Source organism: Rana temporaria, chromosome 3 (genome assembly GCF_905171775.1).
Source record: "Rana temporaria chromosome 3, aRanTem1.1, whole genome shotgun sequence".
Classification (NCBI taxonomy): domain Eukaryota; kingdom Metazoa; phylum Chordata; class Amphibia; order Anura; family Ranidae; genus Rana; species Rana temporaria.
In genome coordinates this window covers 90,965,411-90,977,768 of record NC_053491.1, presented here as the reverse complement: position 1 = coordinate 90,977,768, position 12,358 = coordinate 90,965,411, and the positions used below count along the sequence as shown (strand labels likewise).

The window sequence follows — 12,358 nt, the reverse complement described above, 5'->3', positions numbered from 1 at the left end:
CTCTAGACGTAAAGAGTGCTCCCTTGTCCTCAGTGTTGACCGTAAAGTGAATAACTCAACACCAAGTACACTGTATGGACCTCTTATATATTTGTACATGTTGATCATATCCCCCCTAATTCTCCTCTTCTCAAGAGTGAATAGATTTAGTTCTTCTAATCTTTCCTCATAGCTGAGCTCCTCCATTCCTCTTATCAGTTTGGTTGCCCTTCTCTGCACTTTCTCCAGTTCTCCTATATCCTTTTTGAGAACTGGTGCCCAAAACTGAACTGCATATTCCAGATGAGGTCTTACTAATGATTTGTACAGGGGCAAAATTATATCTCTGTCTCTGGAGTCCATACCTCTCTTAATACAAGAAAGGACTTTGCTCGCTTTGGAAACGGCAGCTTGGCATTGCATGCCATTATTGAGCTTATGATCAACTAAAACCCCCAGATCCTTCTCCACTACAGATCCCCCCAGTTGTACTCCCCCTAGTATGTATGATGCATGCATATTCTTAGCCCCCAAGTGCATAACTTTACATTTATCTACATTAAACCTCATCTGCCACTCAGTCGCCCAATCAGACAGAGCATTGAGGTCGGCTTGTAAATTGGAGACATCCTGCAAGGACGTTATTCCACTGCATAGCTTGGTGTCATCTGCAAAGACAGAAATGTTACTTTTGATCCCAGACCCAATATCATTTATAAATATATTGAAAAGTAAGGGTCCCAGCACTGAACCTTGGGGTACACCACTGATAACATTGGACCATTCAGAGTAAGAATCATTAACCACGACTCTCTGAATTCTGTCTTTCAGCCAATTTTCTATCCATTTACAAACTGATATATCCAATCCTGTAGACCTTACCTTACACATGAGCCGTGTGTGCGGAACTGTATCGAACGCTTTTGCAAAATCCAAATATATCACGTCCACAGCCACGCCTCTGTCCAGGGTTTTACTTACCTCTTCATAAAAGGAAATCAGGTTTGTCTGACAACTTCTGTCTTTCATGAATCCATGTTGTCTGCTGCTTAAATAGTTTTTATCCTGCAAGAACTTATCCATGTGGTCTTTTATTAAACGTTCCAGTATCTTCCCAACTATAGAAGTTAGACTAACAGGTCTATAGTTACTTGGTAAAGACTTTGTTCCCTTTTTAAATATGGGCACCACATTGGCCCTGCGCCAATCCAGTGGTACTATTCCTGTCTTTAATGAGTCCCTAAATATTAGATACAGTGGCTTTGAAATGACAGAGCTCAACTCACCTAGGATCCGTGGATGGATGCCATCAGGTCCAGGTGCTTTATCCACCTTTATTCTGTCTAAATATTTCTGGACCATATCACTTTTGAGCCATTGTGGATTTGGGGCTGTGTCACTCCCACCCCCATTTTGGACATGAGCTCCCCCATGCTCCATTGTATACACAGAGCTGAAGAAAGCATTTAATAAATTTGCCTTCTCTTTGTCCCCAGTCACCCACTCTAGATTATTTTGTAAGGGGCCTACATGCTCAGACTTCACCTTTTTACTATTAATATATTTAAATAATTTTTTGGGGTTTGTCCTACTATCTTTTGCAATCTGTCGTTCATTTTGAATTTTTGCATCCTTGATTTCCTTTTTACATATCCTGTTATATTCTTTGTAACATTTAAACAACACTAGTGTTCCTTCATTTTTATATTTTTTAAAAGCTACTTTCTTATTGTTTATAGCTTTTTTAACTTTGCCCTTGAGCCACATAGGTTTTATTTTTAGTCTTTTAAACTTATTGCCCATGGGAACATACTTTGCAGTGAGGTTCCACACAGTCTTTTTGAAAAATTCCCATTTCTGTTCTGTGTTCATCTGTGCCAATAGTCCCTCCCAGTCCAAGTCCTGGAGAGCAGCCCTCATCCTTGGAAAATTTGCTCTCTTAAAATTTAGTGTTTTAATATTTCCTGTATGTATTTCTTGCTTATAGTTAACATTAAATGAAATCATGTTATGATCACTGCTACCCAGGTGTTCCTTTATCTGAACATTAGTAATAAGCTCTGCATGGTTTGAGATTATCAGGTCCAACAGAGCATTCCTAGTTGGGGCCTCAATAAACTGCACCATAAAATTGTCCTGCAATAGGTTTTTACATTTTTGTCCTTTAACTGTCCCAGAAGTGCCATTAATCCAGTCAATTTCTGGGTAGTTAAAATCCCCATTATTATCACCGTCCCAGCCCTTGCAGCCCTTTCCATCTGTGCAAGGAGCTGAGTCTCCACCTCCTCATTAACATTGGGTGGTTTATAACAAACTCCAATGATTAATTTTGAACTACGCACATCTGTATGCAGTTCCACCCATAATGCTTCAGCCTCATCACACTCTCCATCAACCAGGTTCTCTTTCACGCTTGCTTTGAGGTCACTTCTCACATAGAGACAGACCCCTCCACCTTTCCTTTTTACCCTGTCTTTCCGAAAGAGAGCATAGCCAGGAATATTAATAGCCCAGTCATGTGAGGATTGAAGCCAAGTTTCAGCAATACCGATTACATCATAGCTCTCCTCATGCACCAGAGCTTCCAACTCACCTGTTTTGCTTGGCAGACTTCTGGCATTGGTGAACAAACACTTAAATGTATTGTTACATTTTTCTCTAGTGTTTTTCATATAATTTATAGTAGTACAAATGGCACTATTATTTCCTATGGCTGTTTGCAACATGGGAACTTTCTTGTCACCTGCCATAACCCTCCCCCCATCTATCCCCATTCCACTCTCCATTAATGTCTGACCCCTAGCTGACCTGTGTACCCGATGTAATTCTAGTTCACCCTCCCCCCTCAATCCTAGTTTAAATACTCCTCCAGCATTCCCATAAACCTCTCCCCCAGCACAGCAGACCCCCTTCCATTCAAGTGCAAACCGTCCTTAGCATATAGGTTGCACCCCAATGAAAAGTCATCCCAGTGCTCTAGAAACCCAAATCCCTCCTTCCTACACCAGGTCTTTAGCCATGCATTCAGCTCTCTAATCTCCCCCTGCCTTTCCTGTGTTGCGCATGGCACATGCAATATTTCAGAGAATATCACCTTGGAGGTCCTTCCCTTCATCTTGCAGCCTAGTTCTTTAAATTGATTCTTAAGGAGCCTCCACCTTCCATGTATACTGTCATTGGTTCCAACGTGGACCAAGACAGCTGGGTCATGCCCAGCCCCTCCCAGTAATTTATCCACCCGGTCCACCACATGCCGAACCCTGGCACCAGGGAGACAGCAAACCATTCGGTTGAAGCGATCCTGGCGACAAATTATTCTATCAGTCCTTCTGATTATAGAATCCTCTATTACCACCAACTGTCTAGGCCTACCTGCACTCCCCTCCCCACCTCTACTAGATGGGTTGCTCTCCCTCCACTTTAACATTAGCTACGCCTCATATAGCAGGGGTAACTATATGCCAAAAAAAGCCGAACGTAAAAGATGTAAAAAAATGTGCCGTCGGGACGTACGTTTCTGAATCGCCGTATCTACCTAATTAGCATATTCCTTGCGTAAACATATGGAAGCACCACCTAGCGGCCAGCCTGAAAATGCAGCCTAAGATACGACGGTGTAAGACACTTACACCTGTCGAATCTTAGGGAAATCTATGTGTAACTGATTCTCTGAATTAGGCGCATAGATACGACGGCCCGAACTCAGAGATACGACGGCGTATCAGGAGACACGCCGTCGTATCTTGTTTCTGAATCCGGGCCGTAGTTTGTACTTGTAGTGCAAAGTGGATTTCCCTTTCGTAAATAACCCCCTTTGTGTAGCCTTTCTCTGAATCCTATTATATTGGATATTTATATAACACACAGTTTTTGTAGCATTGCAATGTAGAATTGTCACATTTTATCATTGCATTATAACTTAATACTTATTAGTTTATAATCTTAGCTAGTGCTGGTTGAAACAAAGCCAGGTCTGCAAATCATCATTATCATGTCAACCCTTGTGGGGAATTGGTCATACTTGTTCCAATCTGAACACCCCCAGGACTGAAAGAAGCCTGACTAATTATGATCTGTTTTGTCTGAGCTGGCATGACAGTAAATTTAGCTTTATGAATTATAACTGAGGGACACATGTGCTGCTAGCGCATGTCCTGCTTTGTTTACAAGTAGGTCTCAATGCAGCGGCACAACATAATCAGTGATGCAAGTAAGATGGTGCAGGCAGGAAGCAACACATGATCTGGATGCTGGCTTGGAATGAACTCCGATTCTATAATGTATGGCGCTTCTCTGCTGCTTTCCCAGGAGTTTCAATGGCATAACATGTCCATTCAGTCCATGTACATTCTTATTTAGTGCTTCCAGTTGTGTATAGGGCAACCACTATTACAAAAATGCACACAGATCTAATAAATAATAATCTAAACAAATAAGTGCAGTAACCACATAGCATATACTCACTTACACAATGAAATGCATGAGGTGTTTTTTTTTTTCAATGGGATTTATTAAAGCAGTATTAAAAAATGAACATATTGCAGCTTCCAATTCTTAAATGTGGTGGTTGCATTCGTTTTGTTTTTAGGCTTTTTTACTCTTTTTTTTCACCTGGTAATTTGGCCAGTAACACACTTCTTGTTTTAGCCCTGGTTCACGCTGGGCTGCGGGAGTGAAGCCATGCGAGTTCAGCTGAACCAGCATGGCTTCACTCCCGCTGGCAGTCCCGATTTCGAGCGCGATTATAGCGACATCTGTGCAGGTTTCTGCACAGATGTCAATGTAAATCGCGGGGACAAAATCGCAAAAAGTAGTACAGAAACTACTTTTTGAAATCGGTGCAGCGCCGCAGGTGCGGCGTCGTACCGATTAGGACGGTGCCATTGCTGGCAATTTGCCAAAGCAATGCCAAATCGCATGTCAAAACGCACCAGTGTGGTGTCTCCACTCTGGATAAAGGAGCAACAGAGACACCTTTGGGCAGCAACATTTAGGCGGGAGAGGGTAGAGTTAATGCTAGTTTACACTTGCTTCAAAACATAGCTTTGGACACGCTTTGTTAAAGCTCTCTGAATGCCAGTCAAAGCTCCTGTCACTAAATAAAATGATTAGATTACAGTCCTGTTCACACCTGCTTTTGCTTGGTGCTTCGATGAGGCTTTGGTGGGGCTTCGATGAGGCTTTGGTGGAGCTTCAATGAGGCTATGGTGGAGCTTCGATGAGGCTTCGTGGGGCTTCGATGAGGCTTTGGTGGATCTTCAATGAGGCTATGGTGGAGCTTCGATGAGGCTATGGTGGAGCTTCGGTGGGGCTTTGGTGGAGCTTCGATAAGGCTATGGTGGAGCTTCGATGAGGCTATGGTGGAGCTTCGATGAGGCTATGGTGGAGCTTCGATGAGGCTTTGGTGGAGCTTCGGTGGGGCTTTGGTGGAGCTTCGATGAGGCTATGGTGGAGCTTCAATGAGGCTTTGGTGGAGCTTCGGTGGGGCTTCGATAAGGCTTTGGTGGAGCTTTGATGGGGCTTTGATGAGGCTTCAGTGGGGCTTTAAGCGAGCTTTGCCATAGACTTTTATGGAGGCTTTGAAGCACCACTAAAGCGACATGGTGTATAATTTTTGAAGCAAAGCAAAAGAGAGGTACAAACAGGAATGTAAGCTAACCATTTTATTTAGTGACAGGGGGCTTCGACTGGCATTCAGAGAGCTTTAACAAAGCCTTTCCGAAGCCATGTTTTGAAGCAAGTGTAAACTAGCCGTTTATGTGTTTTGAAGCTAAAGACAGTTTAAACGAGCCCTTAGATGTATTACTAAATTTAGATGGACTGGACTAAAAAAAAAGAAAAAAAGCTGAACACATTTTAAGCAGTTACAGCGAAATTTTCTTTTCATTCTGAGATAAATGTTTTACATAAATGAATAAAACCTGACCATTGCTAGTTCCTCTCCTTTTTTTTTATCTGGAAAACTTTATTAGGTTCGTACAAACATACAGGTTCCAGAACTAAATAGATATCCAAATACCCCCATTGCATATGATTACAATAGGACACTCTACCGATATTCCATTCTAGTCCCAAAAAAAAAAAATTTGCCATTTCAAGATCAACTCCTCCCCCAAAGTGTAAATCAACCAACGTCAAAAATGTGCATACACTGACTTGGATTACACAAGCATTTCAACAAATAGCATGCAGAGACCAGCAACATATTACCTCAGCAATCTATCCATGACCAGTTCTACGGGGGCCAGTCCAGGAATACCTCTGTCAGTTTTAAAGTGGTAGTAAACAGAAAAATGTAAAACAGTTGGGCCCCCACTGCAGGTTTAGGTCATAATGTGCTAGTATGCACAGCATACTAGCACATTATGACAGACTTACTTGGACAGGGAGCCCTCCAGCGCTGTCACTGCTCCCCGGCGCTTCCATCTTCACCCGGTCTTTCTTCCGGGTTAGTGGATTCTGGATCTATGAATGACCAGGGCCACGATGAGGTCCCTCTCTTGCATGGGCTCAGGAGCTCCGGCACAAAGCTCTGAAGGTACGGCACGGGTATGCCAGTCCTTCAGCGCACATGCACCAGTGAAGTCACCAGCTGCATGCAGTATGAATATCTCCTAAACAGTACGGCCCGGATTCAGAGACGACTTACGCCGACGTATCTATTGATACGCGGCGTAAGTTCAAAGATGCGCCGTCGTATCTATGCCCCTTATTCACCAAACTAGATACGCCTGAAATATGGCTTCAGCCGACCGACGTAAGTTGCCGTACGCCGTCGTATCTTGGGTGCATATTTACGCTGGCCGCAAGGGGCGCTTCCGTACATTTATGCGTCGAATATGCAAATGACCTAGATACGCCGATTTACGAACGTACTTGCGCCCGCTACGCCGTTTACGTAAGGCTGACGTCCGGCGTAAAGTTACCCCTGCTATATAAGGCGCAGGTAATGCAAAGTATGGAAGCGTAGATTTTTACGTCGTTTACGTAAGTCGTACGTGAATGGGGCTGTGCGTAGGTTACGTTCACGTCACAGGCATTGAGCCGGCGTATCTTAGGGCGTAGATTCGACGTGATACTGAGCATGCGTGCGCATGCGCCGTTCGTTCGGCGCTTCATTTACATGGGGTCACGATTCATTTCCATACAACACGCCCACTACCAGCCTACTTTGAATTACGCGGGCTTACGCCGGCCCATTTACGCTACGCCACCGTAACTTAGGAAGCAAGTGCTTTGTGAATACAGTACTTGCCTCACTAAGTTACGTCAGCGTAGCGCATATGAGATCGCTACGCCCGACTAAAGATACGCCGCTGTACGTGAATCTGGCCCTATATATTTAGGAGATATTCACTGTACCTACTGGCAAGCCTTATTATAGGCTTTTCTGTAGGTAGAAGTTAAAAAATGGACTTTACTTTAAATAATTTATCTCAGCCTTCTAAGACCCCTTTCACACTGAAGTGTTTTTATGGCGTTTTAGCGTTAAAAATAGCGCTATTAAAACGCTAATAAGACGCTCTCCATGCATCTCAATGGACCCTTTCACACTGAGTCCTGCAAGCAGCATCTTTGGAGCAGCTTTTGGGCGCTGAAAAAAACGCTCCAAAAACGCCCCTCTCCATTGAAATTAATTGAAAGCGCTGTAAAAACGCCTTGCCCTTTCACACCGAGGCGTTGCACTGGCGGGGCATTGAGAAAAGTCCTGCAAGCAGCATCTTTGGCGCAATAAAAGAAAACGCTCCAAAAATGCCCCTCTCCATTGAAATGAATTGAAAGCGCTGTAAAAGCGCCTTACCCTTTCACACTGCAAACACGCCCTAAAACGTTAGGGTCTTAGCGGTGCTTTACCAGCATTTTTCGGGCGCTGGCAGTGTGAAAGGGCTCTGAAAGCACTCGGCTTTTACATTGGGATTGCAGATGAGGCTTTGCCTGAAAAACGCCCGAAAAACGCTCGAATAACGCTTAAATAACGCCTCAGTGTGAAAGGGGCCTAACTGATACTTTTGCTGGACAGTTTATTCTGATAAGAGAAGTTGAAAAAACGGACATGCTGACCAGATCATCAGGTGAAAATAAAAGGGAGAAAAACTGAAAAAAGAAAACAAATTCCTCTATGTTTGACTATCATAGCCCATCTGTTCTTATTTACATAATGGTATGTTTATATATATATATATATATATTTGATTTTATTATTTGTAAAGCGCCAAATACAGTTCATGAACTGCGCCTAAGCGCTAATATATATATTTCAAGGCCCAGATTCACGTAGATAGGTGTAAGTATAAGCGGGCGTAGCGTATCGTAGTTACGCTACGCCGCCGCAACTTAGAGAGGCAAGTGCTGTATTCACAAAGCACTTGCGTCTAAAGTTACGGCGGCGTAGCGTAAATGTGCAGGCGTAAGCGTGCCTAAATCAAATGAGGAACAGAGGGGCGTGTTTTATGTAAACTAAGCATGACCCCACGTAAATGACGCTTTTTTCGACCAGGGCATGCGCGCGCACGCTCAGTATCACGTCGAATCTTCAAATTAAATTACGATTACGATGCCTAGACGACGTGAACGTAACTTACGCAAAGCCCTATTCGCGAACGTTTTATGACGGAAAATTTGACGCTGTCCCGATGTCCATACTTAACATTGCGTACGCCTCACTATAGCAGGGGTAACTTTACGCCGGTCCGACGGCTTACGCAAACGACGCATATAGATACGCCGGGCGCACGTACGTTCGTGAATCGGTGTATCTACCTAATTTGCATATTCTACGCGTAAATCTACGGAAGCGCCACCTAGCGGCCAGCGTAAATATGCAACTAAGATACGACGACGTAAGAGACTTACGTCAGGCGTATCTAAGCAAAAATCCGGCGTATCTTGCTTTCTGGATACAGAAAAAAGATACGCCGGCGCATCCTAGAAGTTACGCGGCGTATCAATAGATACGCCGACGTAACTTCTTTGTGGATCTGGCCCATAGTTTTCTGAACTTCTCTGGGTTCTATCTACAGTAAAACCTTGGTTTGCGAGCATAATTTGTTCCAGAAATATGCTTGTAATCCAAAGCACTTGTATATCAAAGCATTTTTTTCACAGGGTATAAAAGAGAAGAGAGGCGCCTCTAAGTGTAGCAATAAGTTGCTAAATGTTGTACTTTCATTAAATGTAACCATAGTGCTACACTTAGAGGCTCCTCTCTTCCTTTTTATACTCAGTTGTGACATGACGCTACTCTTATATCAAGACATCGCTTCTATATCAAGGTAAAATGTATTAAATGTTTTGCTTGTCTTGCAAAACGCTCTCAAACCAAGTTACTCTCAAACCAAGGTTTTACTGTACATCCAAATGTGCACATGATAGCCCACCTGCCTCTTCTGTTGTACATAGTGACATATTTTATAATTTTTTTTTTACTTTTATGAATTCTTGAGTTGAACATTTTATTTACATCCAAATGTGCACAGGATAGCCCACCTACCACTTCTTAAATACACAGGGGCAGATCCTCGTACAGCGGTGCATTTATGCGCCGGGTGTAGCGTATCTAAGATACACTACGCCGCCGTAACTTACTTTTTTTTAATCCACAAAGAATCTGCGCCGTAAGTTACGGCGGCGTAGTGTATCTTTGGCGGCGTAATGGCGCGGAATTCAAACGGCTGTGATGGGGGCGTGTTTTATGTAAATACGTCATGACCTGACGTAAACATTTTTTTTTTAACTGCGCATGCGCCGTCCGTGGGGGTATTCCAGTGCGCATGCTCGAAATTAACCCGGAACAAGCCAATGCTTCCGACGGTGACGTCATTCTACGCAAATCCCTATTCGGGAACGACTTACGCAAACGACGTAAAAATTTCAAATTTCTACGCGAGAAGGGCGGCCATACTTAACATTGAGTACGCCTCATAACAGTAGCTTTAACTATACGCCGGAAAAAGCCGAACGCAAACGACGTAAAAAAATGTGCCGGCCGGACGTACGTTCGTGGATCGCCGTAACTAGCTAATTTGCATACTTGACGCGGAATTCGACAGAAACGCCACCTAGCGGCCGCCGAAGAATTGCAGCTTAGTTCCGACAGCGTACTAAGACGTACGCCTGTCGGATCTAGCCGAGATGCCATCGTATCTTGTTTTGAAGATACAAAACAAAGATACGACGCGCAAAATTTGAAATTACGCGGCGTATCAAGAGATACGCCGGCGTAATTGTTCTGTGGATCTGCCCCACAGTGACATATTTTATACATTTTTTTTTTTTAAAACGTCTCTGAATTCTTGAGTTGAGGCTTCTATTTACATCTAAATTTGCACGCGATACCACTTCTTATTCACATAATGACATATTTTATATAGAGGCGTATGACGAAACACGTAGAACGATAACTGTGGAACATTTGTATGGAGACAATGTATCATTGTATACTTTTTTCCTCTTTTTGTATATAACAATAACATCTTTTTTTTTTTTTTTTTATCATAATTGTTGTATCTTGTATAGTAAATATTACCCTCCAATAGGATTTTCATTTTGTCTTTTCTTGTAAAGGGATGATGGTGCTAAAACAACTAAAATCGCAATTGGATCATTCTAAATCTTATAAACAATTTTCTATCGTTTTCAGGACTTCTCTTGACTCTTGAGTACATGTCTCTGTCCACATCTGAAAGCTTTCAAACATTGACAAGTACTTACTTCTCTTCCAGGAGCTGCTTTTGGTATTCTTCATATTCTTCCCTTGTCATCCCTTGAGCTTCAGCTGGTGATTTCTCCCCTTCTCCCTTCTCCTCTTTGCTCCCCAGACCTCCTGTGAGGTTCTTCAGCTGACCACCCACCATAGTCTTCACTATAAAAGCCATGATCAAGTAAGAGGGCTTCTTCAGCAAGTTGACCTCCAACAGCTGATCGTGCAAATGTCTGGAGATGAGAAGCTTCAGGTCCCTTTGTGAGCTTCAGGCTCTTCTAAAATCAGCCGCTAATTATTGCCTGTATTCTCAAGAGCATGGATCCTGTGGGTTTCACAACAGATGATAAGTTTAATGAGTTGAATGGATTTTCTCAGTCATCCTGTGTCAATGTAGGTAAATCCACAGATAAGCCTTAGAATTCCAGGAGGTGTGTGAGTGGTGGCTGGTGAGTGGTGTCTGGTGAGTGGTGTCTGGTGAGTGGTGGCTTGTGTGGATGAGTGGCAGGGCAAGGTTCAGCACCACAATCCTGGACAGCTCCCAAGTAGACCTACTGCTCTCTCTTGTCTTCTGAGACTCTTTTAGCGGAGGGAGGAGGGAGGCTGAGCAGAGAACTCACACAAACAATCAGCCCCTTCTGTTAGTAAGGCTTATAGCATGACAGCCATTGGCTGTAGTAAAGTCACTTAGCCTTTCCAATCTGTTCACAAAGCTCAGCTGGGCAATCCCACATTTCGGAAAAAGAGACACACAACTATTCCCATTAGCTGTGAAGCCTTCAAATCCTATTATTCTCTGCCTCACTCTCCTTCTAAATATAGCAGAACTCGTTTACACGTCATTAAACCACATGCTTCATCATTTACATGGCATGCCAGTCTGGCAGCAAAGGGGTTAATGGATGGGATGGTATCAGGAGGTGAGGCACCCTAAAAAAAATATATATATATATATCTTCACACCTTAAGAGAACGTTCCCACTGCCTGCTGGGTTATTGGTGTGAAACATAGCAAGATCCTTGAGATGATGATACAATTAACACCTTTGGATTTATCTGCACATACATCTGTAAGCGGATGCATGGGGGAGAGGTGGGGGGAGAGGTGGGGGGGATGGAATAGAAGAACTCAATGGAAAATCACAACAATAAAAACAGCTTGATTTCTAAGATTTTCTACTAAAAGGTCCAAAAAAAAGAACATAAAACTTGGGTAATGATCTTCTTACCCAGTGAATATGTTCAGGCTGCACATGTGAACTTGCCCACAAGGTGCATTTATTATGAGAAAAAGTTTAACCCAAGAACAAAAATGTAATATATTGCAGCAAAGGAGTCCTTAGATGTGGTGGCTGCATTAGTATTAGTTTCCTTTTTTCAGGCTTTATTTTTAGCTAGTGATCCTGTTAGTAACACACTTCTTGTCCCAGGGGAGCAGTATTGTCACCCTGGGCTACATCTACAAACACCCCTCCCATAGCGAGTCCCAAACACTCCTCCTTTGAGATTAAATCCCTCTATCCCTTATGCATTCTCAGTTGTCCCTTTTTTGGTCTGATGTGTACATATCTATATAAATTGTACTACATTACTACCAAAAGTGTTATGCCGCATACATGACGAGAAAAATTCAATTTTTTAAATTGGTCATTAAAAACGATCGTGTGTAGGCTCATGGGC

At 43.0% G+C, this 12,358-nt stretch overlaps 1 protein-coding gene across 1 annotated transcript in view; it reads right to left on the bottom strand.

Annotated features, from left to right (window-relative positions):
• The window catches only part of CPLX3 (complexin 3), a 68,734-nt gene extending 57,253 nt beyond the window's left edge, over positions 1-11,481 (bottom strand). The window contains exon 1 of the mRNA XM_040342960.1: positions 10,690-11,481. Within this exon, the coding sequence (XP_040198894.1) occupies positions 10,690-10,853 (164 nt within the window). The 5' untranslated portion in view covers positions 10,854-11,481. The remainder of the gene's footprint in view (positions 1-10,689) is intronic.
• Between the last annotated feature and the right edge of the window lie 877 nt (positions 11,482-12,358).